Below are 17,211 nucleotides of genomic sequence, written 5' to 3'. Positions count from 1 at the left end.
TGCCTTTTTCACAGATTCACTTGTCTTTAAAACAATAATTTAATGAAATCATAGTGTCACTGATCATAATCCTCAAAATCTCCGGTTGAATCCTAATTTCCAATTATTCCTTCATCAGTGTACCTATGGCATCATTGGCAACCAGAACACTCACCACCTATCCACTTAGGGACCTTTTTGATGGTTCCTAGATCATAGTACTCGGCAATATATTCACATATCAAAATGGAATCTCCGTTGAAGATCAGCAAGATCAACCAACGGATTCATATAAAAGCACATCCGTTGAGGACTAGCAAGGTCAATCAACCAGATCCATGCCCAAATTCAGAAAACAACTCTTACTCCTTGTTCCAATATCTTCCTCGACGCACGCGTGGGTATCGTCGACGACCTAGGGCGCGAGCACTGTATGGTCAGCACCCTCTAGGATCCTTTGCATGTGACCTAGAGCTTCACTCATAGGCCGCTTCCTTGGTCCCTCATCCACCGTACTGGAAGCTCACCATTTTAATCAAAACAAGGCTGGTCAAGACCTCGGCCGCTTCCTTGGTCCCTCATCCATCGTACTGGAAGCTCACCATTTTAATCAAAACGAGGCTGGTCAAGACCTCGGCCGACCTTGCTACGCGAGACATCCTCCATTGACTCTCCGTAAACTATTGCAACTTTATCAGATTAGGTCTCCACGACCTCATTCACAAGACGGTCAAAATGCTTCCCCAGCATTCTTGACATAAAAAAGTCATTTAAAAACAGGTCATAAATATAGTTTCTATAACAAACTCTCATCTTTCCACATCAACTCACATTATTTAATTCCACAACCATTTCATAAGTATTCCTATTCTCATCCAATCACATCATTTTCATCTCATCACATCTTTCCTCAATTTATCCTCAAAACAGATCTCATCCACTCGCATCTACCCATATCCACATGGGTTCTAGAGGCTTCCAGCTTCAGTTTGACCCAATTTGGACAAGATTTGGATCAGTTTGGCTCCCTTTTTAATCCAGTTTGCATCAGGAGAGAGGAGATATAGAAATATCTCATTTTTTGAATTAAAAAATACAAGTAATGATGAAAAAAAATGAGATATAGAAATATCTCATTTTTTGAATTAAAAAATACAAGTAATGATGAAAAAAAGGTGCCTACTTCATTAGGAATTTTTTGGACCCAAAGAGGGCCTCTTGGATTAACTTTTGATTAGGAATAGACCAATAGGAAGAGGGCTGGATGCACATTTTTGACTTCTTTGACCCTAGGGGGCCTAGGCTTTGGTTTGCTAATGGGGCCTAATTACTACTCTTGTCCCCCTACCTCTTGGGCCCTAACTTATAGGTCCCCCCACCTAGAATCGTGCAGATTCAAAACCCTAAAAATTGAAAATTTTTAATTTTTTTTCCAAAAGTGTGTTTTCCCTCTCTCAAACTTCCCCCCAACATACTCTAGGTTTGGAAAGCTCATTTTGAACCTCTTTCTTCCTCTTCTAAGCTCTCCATTGCTATAGAAACTCCATCCCTCTCAAGCTCTCCCTCCTTCTCAAGCTCCCTCCCTCTCAATCTCCCTCTCTCTCTCTCTCTCTCTCTCTCTCTCAAGCTCCCTCCCTCTCCATTGCTGCAAAAACTCTATCCCTCTTTAGTCTACTCTAGGTTCAGGAAGCCTATTCTCAAACTCTAGGTTCAGGAAGCCTATTCTCAAACTCTAACCCTCTTTAGTCTACTCTAGGTTCAAGAAGCCTATTCTCAAACTCTAACCCTCTTTAGTCTACTCTAGGTTTAGGAAGCCTATTCTCAAACTCTAACCCTCTTTAAAGCTTTCCATTGTTGCACTGAAAACCCTGAATAGCGGTTGATTCTCCTTGTCAGGATATGAGCAAAGACTTTGTAGAGAGAAGAGAGACATGTTATGGGTCTCCAGTTCCCCAAGTCTTCCTTATCATCTTTTTTATGAATTAGCTTTATCACCCCCACATTTGACTTCTGAGCAAGCCCACCCTTCCTCATGGCTTCTTTCCAAATGTTTAGGATATGATGGGTAAGATCATCTTTGAATGCAAGAAAGAATTCGTTTGGGATCCCATCTTCACCCGGAGACTTCCCCTTTTTGAGGTGGGAGATGGCATCTTTCACCTCCTTCTCAGAGAAGGGGGCATGTAGCTTCATAGCTAAGGAAATGCTGACCATTTTTTTCCTCATGAGAGCGATCTTTGCCCTAGCTGCAGTAACTTCCTGAGTGGGAGGGGGAACCGTGGAGAACAAGTTAAAAAAATGATTCTTGATAACTTGGAGGTTTTCTACTTCATTAGCAATAGCCTGACCATTGGGCTTCTTGACCAAAGGAATAAGATCCCTAGCTTTTTTCCTTTTGATGAGAAGAGAGAACATCTTAGGGTGAGGAGTGTCGATTTTCCCAGCCCACGCCTCTCTGTACCACAACATAGTGGACTTGGCTGCCAGCAACTCCTCCATTCTAAGTTGGTTCTTTAGATCAATTAGAGAGTGGTCCTTTAACCCATTGTTTACTTTCTCTCCTCTCCACTCCTCTGTTGTAAAACAAGCATTTCTTTTCCCTTCTTCTCTTTTCTTACCACCATGGCCTCTTCCAGTAATGTGAGAAGACCTAGGGAGAAGGTGGAAGAGCTTGTGCTACATAACACAAGAGATGAGAATGGAGTTTGGGCTCCAACAAGATTTAGGGTTGGGGCTTGGGTCTACATGCAGCCAAGCTCTAAGGGACCACATCGAGTGCATCAACTGGGGAATATGCTACATCATTGGAAGGGGTGGCTACAAGGCTTCAAGCATACTAAGAAGGAAGGAGTGGTTGCCATAGTGCAACATGTGTATACCCTTGGAGACCTGTACATTCAAGGCCAATGACCAAGGTTTCCTTCAAATTGTCAGTGTAACATAAACACAGCTTTAACAACATGCTAATATTGGATTTTTTGTTTAAAATTTTCTTATGATTCTCCATTTTCTTATGTCTCTCTATAGATATTTTCCACTCTAATATAACCACTCCAAAGCCTCACTGGAGTTTTCTATGCTATGCATGCATCCATTGGAGAGGCAATGTTTGTATCTCAAAGCCCAAGTGATCTTGCACACAGAACAATATCTTTTTCTTTTCTCACTCATATTTTGTAGATAAAAAACCAGGTTTATTTGGCAAGCTAGAAGAGATTCCCAACCCCCCTCTTAACAATCCCGAATGGCCCAAACCTGATGCTTGGACCATCGAAAGATGTCTTGAATCTGATTTCTAATCTAGACTCTACGATTCAGGCGGATCGCAGCTCCTTTAAGCTTATATTCCTTGCAGATATTATGTACCTTATTGACCAGACAAGACCACCCCTTGGAGGGGGATGAAAATTGATTGAAGGCCTCAGCGATGATGAAACTTTTTATCTTCTGCTGGACACACGGATGGACACACGGAAGAGGGAAAAGGGATGGGTCAAGGTGGGGCAGCCAGCCAGCCCTTCCTTTAGCCTGCCCTAAGGAGAAATTACAGATCAAGGGGAGGTGATCGGAGATGATTAGGGAAGAATCTGTAAGACACTTGACTTTTATGAACATGTCAACCAGGCAGCCAGAGGCATAAAGTCTATCAAGTCTAGCAGCTCTGTGGAAGTTACCTTTTTGATGATTAGACCAAGAGAATCCTATCTTCAATGATAGGTCTAACAGGTCCTTACTGACCTTAAGCAAATCCCATTTATCCTTTTCCTGACCACTAATAGTTCTTCCCAGAAACCTACTTCTATCACCCTGACCTTCCACCATGTTAAAGTCACCAACTAGCAAAATAGGACCCACAATCTCCATAATAGAATGCCAATTTGATGCTCTCATGCTGGCCAAACAAGGGGCGTAGAATGAAATCAATGTGAAGTTGAAAGGATTCCCCAACCTAACCGCAGGCCAACTGTGACTATCATCAGACCATGCATCCTGAATTGAGTGTTCCCACTTCCTGTGAATGCCTTCCAATACATTTTAGTTATAAAAGACAGGCATTTAGTATATATTTTTTATATATAAATTAGAATTAGAGAATGTATTATTCAAAAAAGGCTATCATATCATATACATCAAGCTCATCAAGCTTTTTAGAAAAGCTTAACTCAATTCCTGGAGAGTATTAGTTAAAGCCATAATGGCTTGTGCAAGCTCTTCCTCCTCGACCGACAGTTGATTCCCTACCTTATTCCATTCATGTTCCCGGTTAGCCTGGTTTGCTTTGATGCCATTGATTTTCTCTTCATATTCCTCCCGAGAGCTTCATTTACTGCAAGTAGCTCTTTGACTTCAATCCGTGATTTCTAGGCTCGGCAAACAATTCTATCCGCTTTTAAAATCATCTTCATGTGCACATACATATTTTCATAATGAAGATTGATTGATCTATTAATTTGATTGGTTCAAATTTTTTATATATCAAAAGCAACATACACAACCATTATCCATGGAGAGTTGGTTGACCAAGATTTCCCATCCATCCTTGATCTTGAGAGTGAACTAGGGAAGGAAAAAGAGGGGAAGAGGGGGCAGCGCTAGAATTTGAAGGTTGCAGTACCCTTCCAACGAGGTCAAAACCTTCACACAAAGAAAGGTGAAAAAATAATTATTCTTCAAAGGAAGGGAAGGGTTTTGGGAAATTTAGTTATATGTCCTTCCAATCTTTTCATAAAGAAAAGTTAGTTAAAGAAAAGACCTTCAAAGGAAAAAATAGGGGTGCCCTTCAAATTCTAGGCCTTAGAGGGGGGAGGGGAGGGGAAGGGACCACATTTTTAACATGACCTTTGTACACATGTTCTCACTTCTTTTGTAATCTTTTATAATTGTACTAAGTGATTCACATTTATATGATTATGGGATCTAGACAACTTGACCTTTTTACACATGGTCATGCCTCTTTTGTAATCTTTTATAATCGTATTAAGCAGCTTCATGTTTATATGATTATGAGATCTATATATTGCCAGCTATGATGGCTCTTGTATATACATAAAGCTTAGCACCATTAGCTTCTTGGGCCCTTGGACATTGCACAGACATTCGAATATTGTAAATATGATTCCATATATTTGAGTTATTTTAAGTAATGAGAAAAGGGACAATCCCATTAATCACGATTGAGTTTGAGTCCTATTGCTCTTATGGTTAATTTAGCTTACATGTTCCTTCTCTCTTTGCTTGTGGATTGTGTTTGTTTACTTAATATGTTGCTTGGTGTATTCTCTCTCTCTCTCTCTCTCTCTCTCTCTCTCTCTCTCTCTCACACACACACACACACACACACACACAATAGTTAGCTTCTTCTCCATCATCCCTGTCTTGCAAGTGCCCATTGCATTAAAGTTGAGGTCCTAAGGTCAAAGGAACCCTCACCAACAAGCCTCTGCAAACCAAACCTAAGGCTCAAACACCAAACTAAATGTGAAGACCTAAAGTCATGCTACCGACACTACCCCCAAGGCTTAAGAAAGATTGGAGGGCAGTGTGGCAGAAGAGAAGAGATAAAAAGAGAAGGAGAAGAAAAGAGAAGGGAGAAGAGAAAGAAAGAGAAGGGAGGATGAAATGCGGGATGCATCTGCAAATTGTTGAACTCCACATAGTTGGCTAGCTTTGTCTATTTAGATGATGAAATAGAAATATTGATTAAATTATGGTGTAGTCATGGGTGTATCATGCTGAGGTAATTATACACACACGCACAAACACATACACATTTATTCTCAAAAAAAATGGAAAAGAAAAGGAGAAGATGAGAGAAAGAGAAGGGAAAGGAGAGAAGAAGAAGGGGACTCAGGAGACACTTCAAGCTTATGAACTTTAACAGGGACATGAATTAGAGTGTAAGTAGGGAAGGGGGGGGATAGAGGTATTAAATTATCACAACAAATTTAGACATCAAAGAAGAGAGGTGACATACCATGTGAATGACTTAACCACTTTGTCCTATGTGAATGATCTAACCACTTTTTCTCACGTTAGCATTCATATAAATGCTTCTAAGGCTCTTCAAAAATCAATGGAAATGGTCTCAAGCCTCATAATTTGAATCATTTCCTTAGTTACATAATTAGGCACCCACAACCCGTGTAAAGATAATGCAATTGGAGAGAGAGAGAGAGAGAGAGAGAGAGAGAGAGAGAGAGAGAGAGAGAGAGAGAGAGAGATGTTTGTAAATTGTCACTTGTTCACATATCTAGAGAGAGGTGGCATGTGCTTGTCATTTGTTCAAATAAAAATATGGAGATGCAAATAATCAATACTAATTAATTTCTCACAAGTTTACGTGTTGAGAGAGAGAGAGAGAGAGTTACACATGTTCATATGTAACAAAACCAAATACGTATGTCCACAAAGACGCCACAATAATTCAAGAAGAGCTCTCTCGAGTCTTTCCCCCCTCGCACTGTGCGGTTTATCATATCGTGTTGTGGGAATTTGTTTTTAAAGGACTAATATTAATATATACAAAGCTACTCGCTAGTGCTAAAAAAAATGTTTTTTCAACCCTTAAATTAAAGGCAATTCTTAGGCTTCACTGAGATTTAGACTTGAAAATCACTAGAAATCATACAAATGCCATGATTTATAGCTAAAATGTACAAATTTCATCTCTTAAAATTAAAGGTAACCTCAAATTCTAACCGAGATTTCTCAATTTCCAACTGAGAAATTTACACTACGAACCGAGTTATGTGAGCACTGCTACTTGCCCCATGGCACTCAATGCTCATATGAGCCTACAAACTAATTAACCAACAATGGGATCCTCCCGATCCAACTTACCGACCTCCATCGAAATTGTTATTGATCCCTACGTACCTGGCCTACATTGTAGAAAGCATAGCGCCATTAATGATTGCATATTCATGTAAATTACTAAAATAATAAAATCGAGCCACCTACATAGATTATGGTTCCATACTGAGTGTCTTTCTTAAAGGAACATGTCATCGCTACTGGAGGACGAATAGTCTATCCTCATAGTAAGCGTACCATCTGCTTTGCAGATGAGCGAAACAATAATCACGGAGTCTTAAGGCTAGAATTGGAATCAAACGTAGACATGAGGATTTTAATTACATGATTGAGAGATGATTAATGTAGCTACTGGAGGGCAAGAAGTGACAGCTGGCCATAAGCGCTAGCAAGTACCACACTGCCAGTAGGTCTTTACAAAGAAGGAACACTTCACCCACCATCGGATAACAATGTCATTACTAGCCTTTGGAAAGACAACCCCACATTATAGGGAGGGGTGGCCATCCTCATGACTAAGTGACACATTATGAATCAGGAGGGATCTATGGTTGGAAAGAGGCGTCGTGATCAAGATTTGATCAACATTGTTGGATTCTCAAGTGAACTATGGGTGAACATGTGGGTAACGTGCGGGTAAACTCGAACTAGGGGGGTGAACTAGGTGAATAAGGGGTGAACTAGGGAAAGATTTTCCGGCAAGAAAGTGAACGAAGGAACAAAATTACCAAGATTTAAATTTAAAAACACTCTCCACAACCTGCTGGAAAGTTTAACATAGTGGTTAGATGATGAAAACTTGAGCAGTCGGTTCTGAGTTTGAATCCTCTTTTGCAGTGGGCTCAATCCCTCGAAATTTTTCTAAGTCCCAAAAATCCCCATGGTATACCCTGAGAGTTCACCCATAGTTTACCCCCTCCTGAATTCACCCATAGTTTACCCCCTCTTGAGTTCACCCCTAGTTTACCCCCTCCTGAGTTCATTACCCCCCTAGTGAGTTCACCCCTAGTTCACCCTGAGTTCACGCCTAGTTCACTTGCGCGATAGGAATCCGACGGTCTAGATTAGGCAAGGTCGGGATGCCTCTTTTCAGCCTTAGATCCCTCTTCATTCATGATGTGTCATTTAGTCCTGTGGGGTAGCCATGGATATCTACATGGGCAACATTCCATCCAATGCTTGACTTAGAAGTTTGAACCTTCTAAACCAACCGGTCAATGCATTAACATACTCTAAAATTCTAGTGTGTTTTCATCAGCTAAAATAAAGAAAACCGGCAACAATTCTCATAGCCTTTGTATAAGAAATACATTTCAATCCATTTTAGTTATAAAAAACAGGCATTTAGTGCATATTTTCATAATGAAGATCGATGTTGATTGGTTTGAAATTATTTTATCAAAAGCACTAACATACAAAACCATCATCCATGGACAGATGGTTGACCAAGATTTCCCATACATCCTTGATCTTGAGAGTGAACTAGGGAAGGAAAAAGAGGGGAAGAGAGGGTGGGGACCACATTTTTTAACATGACCTTTGTACACATGGTCACACCTCTTTTGTAATCATTTATAATTGTACTAAGCGATTCACATTTATATGATTATGGGATCTAGACAACTTGACCTTCGTACACATGCTCGCACCTATTTTGTAATCTTTTATAATTGTACTAAGCAACTTCGCGTTTATGGGATCTAGCCATCTTGTATATTGCCAGCTATAATGGATTTTGTATATACATAAAGCTTAGCACCATTCATTTTTTGGGCCCTTGGACATTGCACGTAACATTTTAAGATTATGAATATGATTCCATATATTTGAGTTACTCTCTCTCTCTCTCTCTCTCTCTCTCACACACACACACACACACACACACACACACACACACACACACACTAGTTAGCTTCTTCTCCATCACCTTCATCAAACACCAAACTAAATGTGGAGAGGAGGCCTAAAGTCATGTTGCTGATAGTACCCCCAAATCTTAAGCAAGATTGGAGAGCAGTGTGGTAGAAGAGAAGAGATAAAAAAGAGAAGGAGAAGAAAAGAGAAGGGAGAAGAGAAATAAGAAGGGGGAAGGCATTAGGGGAAATTCGGGCTCCAAATGGGCCCTTTTAGAGCCCATTAAAATAATACAAGGCCAGCTAATGAGAGTGCTTGGATTCTAGATCCATCTAACATGGATCTTTTGTGTCAGAGTGGTCCCCACACTTTTGAGCTCAAAAAAAGAGGAATAAAATATATTGACATAAAACTCAAAAATAGAAGAATGTCAGGCCTGAATACCGCCTACCAAAACGTATGTCAGATGGCATATCAGGAAAGAGGCCAGACTGATTGAAGATTTTCTCCACAATTTGAACTTAGTTCTCTTCGTTTCATACCTCTCTTATAGTGTCACTTATTTCTACCATATCTACTTCATCTATGAACTTCTTTTTCTCTCAGCCTCTTTTTTCTTCCATCTTAATAGTCTGGTAAGCTTCGTTAAGCTATGTTTACTAATCATGATTTCTTTGTGATTTTATTTTATTTTTTATGTTCGTTAACCTTCCTGACCATGATGTCATTTGTGAAAACTTACAAGGTTATTTGTTAACTCGAATAACAAGGAAAACAGAGTTCAAGGTTCATAACATTTCTTTAAAGTTTTATTTGCGTTATTAGATTGTTGAGCCCAATGAAATGATAATAATGTTATGTTTTTCCATTGTATTTGAGCTCTAGGAGAAAACGCATCTACAACATTGAAAGTGTAGAGCTTTTCAATAGGAAGGATGCTCATGGAAGCTGGATCCCTCAGCAGTTCAAGAAGTGAGACTAGATCACAATGAGACCCAAGCACACACTCGAGGAGAATTCAAGGTAAAACGAAAAGACATTGGTGATCCTAACAAGCATTGGAAAGGTAGGATTGCATGGAGTTCTGCAAAGTGGCCAAATGGTGCAATCGAGGTCCTTGTGCAACATGTTTATATGCACATAGACATAATGCTACATCACCATGATGAAAGTACAAGATCTAAGATAAATAGTAAGATTCAATAAGTAGTCTTTGTTTTTTGTATTCAATACCTAATTTTTTTGTGCTCTATAGCTAAGTATTAAAATTTTCTTATAGCTTTATATCCATCGAATGTGGAGGAGTGGCAGAATGCAGAGTGCATCAGTGGAAGAATCAATGTGTCTTCCATATATAGAGATAGGCACATTGCTATATGATAACCCACCAAGCCATTTAGCACCACGAGAGGGAATCTTCTTTTAAAATTCCATGTATGTTTTAGCTAATGTAAATGATAATGTTGGTAGTCTAGAGTCTATCCCACTACCCCATTGTCTAGCCAAGAGTGGGTTTCTTGCACAGACATCATTGAAGCATACAAGAATCTCGAGGGGTTCACCTAAAAATATGTAAGTCTAGCACATGAGTTCATTAAGAGGGATATATTAATTCAAAAAAGTTATAGAATTACATTTACACGAGGGTTTTTTAAACCATTTTTTAAAAAAAAACTATAAGTTTATGAAGAAAAAGGAGTCATTTTATTCATAAAATATATAAGTGTAAGTGGTTTTTTAAATACCACTTGAACAAACGTGATACATAAAATTTCTTGGAGGTGAACCTCCCGAGACGAGAATAAGATAAGAACAATCTTATGTAATGGCACTATAAACATTGTACAATATGAGATACTTGCTACCCAAGGCTTTAGATTAGTAAGTTTTGGATGTCCAAGTGTGAATAAGGGCCAGATATATAAAAGGAATTTTGTCATAAAAATGAAAGAACACAATCCCCCTTTGTGCTAAGAGCGCTCTTGCTTTGGAGTGAGTGAGTGAGAGAGAGAGAGAGAGAGAGAGAGAGTACTCTAGTGCACGTTCCTCTTATATGCATGTGTATTGGAGAGTGAGAGGAAGATTGCCTTGTATTGTGGTGTGAGCGACTCCATGGGGGGTGACAGTATGGAGGTAGAGACTGGAGGAGTGGAGCTTCCAAAAAGTGAGCTTGGAGAGCTTCAAGGGATGTGAGCTCGAAGCATTGGTAAGTACTCAATGACATGAGTCACCCCGACTCGAATTACTATAGTTCTAAGCTAAAATTTTTAAGTGTAAAACATAAGTTGTTCATGGCAAGAAACACAATCTGCTACTTCACGACGTGAACAATAGTTTGTTGTTTCATGGAGATTTGCTATTTCCGACAAGAAAAGTAAACTCAACAAATAACCAATTGTAGCGGTTAGAGTAGTGATTTAGCCTGTTGAAACACATTCTCATGCACTTGAGGTCATGTAAACTCATTGGAGATGACCTTACCCTTGATGACAGCGCATCAAATCACCCAGGTTCTTCCTACCAAAGAAGTGTTGGCTTAAGTCACTCAGGGAGAACTCAATTGAGTGTTGCAGCTTGGAGAAAGCTTACCACCATAGAAACAAGTAGCAAAGAATCCATGGAAGAAGGGATAAGATTCTATAGATTTGGAGAGGAAGAAAAACCATCTTCTCCTGCGAAGTCCAACGAAATCTTTGATATGGTTAGGGGATTGTTTTGTCTCCAGCACGACACAGAAGGTGAAGCACAATTTATAGGTGCGGGCCTGTCATCAACAACAATCACAAGACACGATTTAAGACTGAACTTACCAATCCAAATAGCCCTAACTTCTGGCCCCAGGAAAGCTAACATAGTGAGGATTAGTGGGATGACCTGTAGGGTTAGGAAGGATAAGAAAAATGATACCAAGATAGGTCAAATCTTCTTCCCCACATCTGTGGAAGTGGAAGTGGACTTGAAGGTGGCAATTGCGGCTTCTGAGCTTAAAAAAGCAAGAGCTCGACACGCGAAGAATGATGGCAGAACAGAGGAAAATGGATAATTTGAATCTGTTGACCACATGGCAAGGACTTAGAAACCTCTAGAAATATCACTGATAACATGTGTGTGCGGATGAGAGAAGGAGGGATACCAGTCTTAGAATCCATCAATTGAGGAACCAAAGGCTAATGAAAGCCTTGAAACACAAGAAGAGGTGGAAAATCTACCTAGGGAATTCATAGGAGAGAGGATCTCACACACACAAGAAATGATAAATGATCGGCTCTACACAAGAGAGGATATACAAGAAATGATCAATGATCCCACATTCTTGCAGAGCATGGAACTTTTAATCCAACAAAGGTGGGTTGAGGCTGCTAACAAATGAGCTAGGTGATGAGGATTTACCCAGACCCAACCATAGACCCAAATTGAATAGAAGAACCAATACAGGAAGACGATGAGGTCTATGTAGGGGGGTAGCTCCTCAAAGACCAATTGTGGATCCTAACACAGATCTAAATGTGGTCACAAGGGCAGATCTATTGAATATGGCTTTAGAAATGGGTAGAGGCATGGTTAGGAACCTAGGCACTTCCCTTGTATCCAAACCATCTCAGATGAAGCCACATATCATTTCAAAGCTCATGCAAAAGTTCTCAGAAGATGGGGACCCGATCTAACACATAGAGATCTTTGAGTCAACCTATGAAATGTGTGGGCCAGTGAGAGATGCAACCATGATACATGCTTTTTCTCAGATCCTAGAAGGGAAATCCTACCAATGAAATCGAATCCTAAAGCCTGAGGATAAAGTCAATTTTACTCAACTTAAGAATATGTTCATACCAAGCTTTTCTCAAAGTGGACAGATGGAGTCTTGTGGCATAGCTCTCCACAACATCAAACAAAAAGACAATGAGTCCATGCGAGATTATGTTTCTTAGCTCAAACACTTGAACTTAAGATGCAAATTGAAGGAAAGGCTAACTAATGAGTTATTGCCCTACTTTCGGAGAGGATTCCAAGATCATAAGATGCATGGTTATCTGGTGTTAGCCTGACCAACCACTCTAGATATGTCTTGTAAGTTTGGAGATTGAATATGAGGATAACATGCTTGAGTTGCCACAACCGAAAGATGCCAAGGTAGCTTTGGTAGTAGCAGCATCACAAGTATCTAGTCATCAAGATGCGGGATCCAAGAACACGCAAGTTGGCAACATGACAATCGAGGAACTTAGTAATGCCATATTGGAGAACTTAAAGGTCAGGGATGGGAGAGAAGCATTAGGTACCCCCAGAGAGAGTTGATTTTGTACTCTATCTGTAGATAAAATCACATGAGCACTAAATGCCCTCACCTAAGACCAATGCAATTACTCTATTGTGCTCACTGTCAGAGACTAGGGAACCATGACATTGCCATGTGCAGATATCCGAGGAACAATTGCCAGCACCACCAAGAGTGCTGCTAGCCTTACCAGCACCTCCAATGCAAACCAATAAGACTACATGTCAACCGAATACGTCCTATTTACTAGCCTTACCACCAGCAAACCAATAAGACTACATGTCAACTGAATACGTCCTATTTACCAAGGGGAATGTTCAGAATACATGACATGTCACAACCACAGGCCAAGATCAACCAGGTGTTGATCGAGGAGCCCTTGGAAGAGGGAAAAGTCATGTGCAAAGTAGAAGTTAATAACGACTACTATGAGGAAGCAACAAAGATCACACCGGAGTACTATGTCTTACAAGATAGTGCGCCAACGCAACATCATGTCCATGGACCTTGGCCTGGTCTCTGCTCTGCTCTGCCGCCTCTCCCAGCAAATGCGTCAATTTCAACCACCCTCTACAATCAAAGGAAAAATCAAAATATTTTCCTATACATAATTACAAATGTTTCTAGGTTGCTCAATGTCTTCTTTTGCCAAAGTGCTGGTGGGGGCGGAGAGGTCAATCGAGGGCTTAGCCTCATCCTTTTTTGGTGCTTTGGTCTCCTCCATCACTTTAGCAGACAGCAAGGGTATCCTTTTCAGCCTCTAGCTTGTCTTGTAAGGTTGTGAATTCCTCCTCTGGAACTAGGGCTTGCTCCGCGGTCTCAACCAGGTTTCCTTGACCAAAGCAACTGTCTTTTGCGATAGATTCTTGAAGGGGTAATATAGCACTATCTAGGTGAGGACCGAGGTTGGACGTATCAAGGTCCACCTCACATCGTGTGCATATAATGCCCAAGCATTCATCCATTCTCAAGGCAGCTGCATTTTCAAGGTCATGAATAAATAAGTATTCTTCACCTTCCACCACAATGGTGCTCAAGAGATTGATCTCAAGCTTTGGCAGCACCTTGCTCTCTTGTGTTGGGAAGATGGCCCCACATCTTCTACTACAGTGGGTTGTTCAGCTCTGCAGATTGTGCACCGTCTGGAAAGTGCTCTAATGCAAGCTGCTCTTCTACACCAGCACTTGTTCCTACTGCCTTCACTTCCTTGTCATCCCTCAAATACCCTGCCAACTGCAATGCAGGCATCTCTACCTCCTCATCCGAATCCTCATCGCTCGTCATTGATGAGGAACGCAAAAGTGGCGAGCCACGAGAGGAACCTAGTTCCTAATTTGCCCTTCCCCAACCTCTTCACCTCCTACTTATTATTGAAGGTACAGTAAGCTCCTGCAGAGCGGCGGGGATGCAGATGTCGATGAAGCGCTCAAAGCGTTGGATGTAGGGGTGGGCATATTGTTGAATGTACTTAAGCAGCTCAACAGGCACCCATCAATCATTGGGGCAATGGGAAAAGGAGATGGAGTGGGGAGCCAAGTATTGCTCCATGTATGCAATCTGCGTCTCATAATGTTGGGACGCAAGGGCAAGCGACTTTTCAAAGTCGGCTTCACGAGAGAACATGAGAAAGAGCTCGTTCTTCCCCGCCCACGGGGTGGTGGAGAGGAACTCACAAGGGTTGTCAAAGTAGGTAGCCATGTGAATGCAAAGAGATAGTGTGAGCTCATTCTTGGTTTCTATCGCGTGAAAATGAGAAAGAAGGCACTTTTGGCTTTTTATAGTTAAAATTTAAAGTTTGGCCTTTTCACACTAGACCGCTAGACAAAAAAATTACAGTTTGCAAAAATATTAATATTTCAATTAAATAAAGATTGGTTAAAAAAGAGCTTGCTACAAAATTACAAGCATGTCATCTAATCTAGAATTGTTATAATGTCTTCATTTTTTGCTCCTCTTGTGACATTTACTTCATGTTGATCTCCATCTCCTTGTTGACTTGAAAGCTTGTCATTGCCTTCACCTCGATCCTGAAACTCTCGCCTCTCATGTGCATCAAAACAGAGGCTATTTTTCCATATACTCAGTTGTTTCCAAGAGGTGGGAAATCCTAATGTCTTGAACAAAGGGGCTAAAATTGGGGAGTTGGTTGGGCAATTGAGGAAAAGATGGGGAATATCCTCAACTGACTATTTACATCTTGTACATAATCCATCACTCTGACCCACTTCCCTGCTTTTGGAACCATTCCATACAGCTTTGTGGAGCAAAAGCCACAACAAAACTGAGTGTTTGGGCTGAATGTTACTCTGCCAGATGCTCTGGAACTTAAAAGCCCACTGTTGTCTGTCCAGTGCTAAGTGCCATCTCCTGTTTAATGTGACATGTAAAGGAGGGACCAACTCTCTTGAGCATGAGGGAGGGTTAAGGGAAGCGCCTCCTTTCCATATTAAGTGCCATCTCCTGTTTAATGTGACATGTAAAGGAGGGACCAACTCTCTTGAGCATGAGGGAGGGTTAAGGGAAGCGCCTCCTTTTGGAACCAGTCCATACAGCTTTGTGGAGCAAAAGCCACAGCAAAACTGAGTGTTTGGGCTGAATGTTACTCTGCCAGATGCTCTGGAACTTAAAAGCCCACTGTTGTCTGTCCAGTGCTAAGTGCCATCTCCTGTTTAATGTGACATGTAAAGGAGGGACCAACTCTCTTGAGCATGAGGGTTATTAAGGGAAGCGCCTCCTTTCCATATTACATCTCTGAGGGGTGGAGAGCTATCAGTCTCAAATATCCAATACAGATCTTTAGGGAACATAGCTATTCTGTTAGCTATCAGCTGAATTTCCCAAGGTTGGAAGGGAATAGAAATGAGTAACTGTTCAGAAGAATACCACCTGTTGTTGTTCACATCCCATAGATCAGACCAGGTCCTAATACCTTTCTCATGAACTCTTCTGGCTGTTCTAACCTGGGGTGGGGGAAGCAGAGGAATAGGTGGCTTGGACCACCAGATGGATTCTTCTTTTCTAATTATGCTTTCTGTAACGCAGGCCAGAGACGTAGGAATCAATAACAATGCCGGTGGAGCTGGACTGCCAGGATCCAATTGCTGTTGATCAGTTTGTAGGCTCATATGAGCATTGAAGTGCCATGGGGCGAGTAGCTTTGTATATATTAATATTAGTCCTTTTTCAAAAATTCCCCACAACAGGATATGATCAACTGCACAGTGTGAGGGGTGAGAGAGAACTCTGCTTGGAATATTGTGCCGTCTTTGTAGACACAGGTACTTCGTTTTGTACCGTATGAACAGGTGTAACACACACACACATACACTCTCTCTCTCAACATGTAAACTTGTAGAAAGTTACTGAGTATTAATTGTTTGCATCTCCATTTTTTCATCTGAACAAATGACAAGCACCTGCCACTTCTCTCTATGTGAACAAGTGACAATTTACAAACATCTCTCTCTCCCCATCCAATTGCATTAACTCTACACAGGGTGTAACTTGTGGGTGCCTAGTTATGGAACTAAGGAAGTGATTTCAAATTATGAGGCTTGACACCATTTCCATTGATTTTTGAAGAGCCTTCTAAGCATTTATATGAATGCTAACATGAGAAAAATTGGTTAGGTCATTCACATGGTATTTCACCTTTCTTCACATGAATGCTAACATGAGAAAAAGTGGTTAGGTCATTCACATAGTATATCACCTTTCTTCACTCTCTTCTGCAATGTCCAAATTTGTTGTGATAATTTAATACCTCTACCCCCCCCTTCCCTACTTACACTCTAATTTAAGTCCCCATTAAAGTTTATGAGCTTGAGAGAAAGAAAGAGCTCAGGTGCGTGGAGGAAGTTGAGTTGAGTTAAGGCAAGTGTTCATTAATACGTAAGACGCATGTTTTTGGACGGATGTGGGCGAATGGGTGTCACCTCCTACATGTGAGGTGCATGTCATATGCCAGTCGGATGACGACCTGCATGCATGGGGAAGATCTGGATGTAACATTCTAAGGAGTTTGTGGGAGGTTGGGGGGATTGGGGAGTGGAGGGTATTGAGGGCATGAAACGATCGCGTGCTCAGGAAGATGAGAGGGAGTGGAAGAGATGTTCCGGAGTGGTAGCACAGAGACTCATCGTGCAATTCCAGAGACCTCAAACAAGGAATAGAAAGATATGTCTAAAAGTTTCTCCCGACCTGCTCAGGAGCCAAGTTGACCTTTTCTCATTATGCAGTGTCATCATCTTTTGCTTTGGTAAGCCTCCTTCTAAAGCTGATATTGGTAA

The 17,211-nt window shown here is 41.0% G+C and overlaps 1 protein-coding gene across 1 annotated transcript in view; it reads left to right on the top strand.

Moving 5' to 3' along the window:
- The window catches only part of LOC147632041 (uncharacterized), a 46,278-nt gene extending 29,853 nt beyond the window's left edge, over positions 1 to 16,425 (top strand). Inside the window, exon 3 of the mRNA XM_086807926.1 lies at positions 15,965 to 16,425. Coding sequence (XP_086664052.1) covers positions 15,965 to 16,030 — 66 coding nt within the window. The 3' untranslated portion in view covers positions 16,031 to 16,425. The remainder of the gene's footprint in view (positions 1 to 15,964) is intronic.
- Positions 16,426 to 17,211: the final 786 nt, after the last annotated feature.

Source organism: Cibotium barometz, chromosome 14 (assembly GCF_041138505.1).
Source record: "Cibotium barometz isolate CiBa-2024 chromosome 14, ASM4113850v1, whole genome shotgun sequence".
Taxonomy (NCBI): domain Eukaryota; kingdom Viridiplantae; phylum Streptophyta; class Polypodiopsida; order Cyatheales; family Cibotiaceae; genus Cibotium; species Cibotium barometz.
The sequence above is the reverse complement of the archived record's forward strand: the minus strand, read 5'-3'. Positions and strand labels throughout refer to the sequence as shown.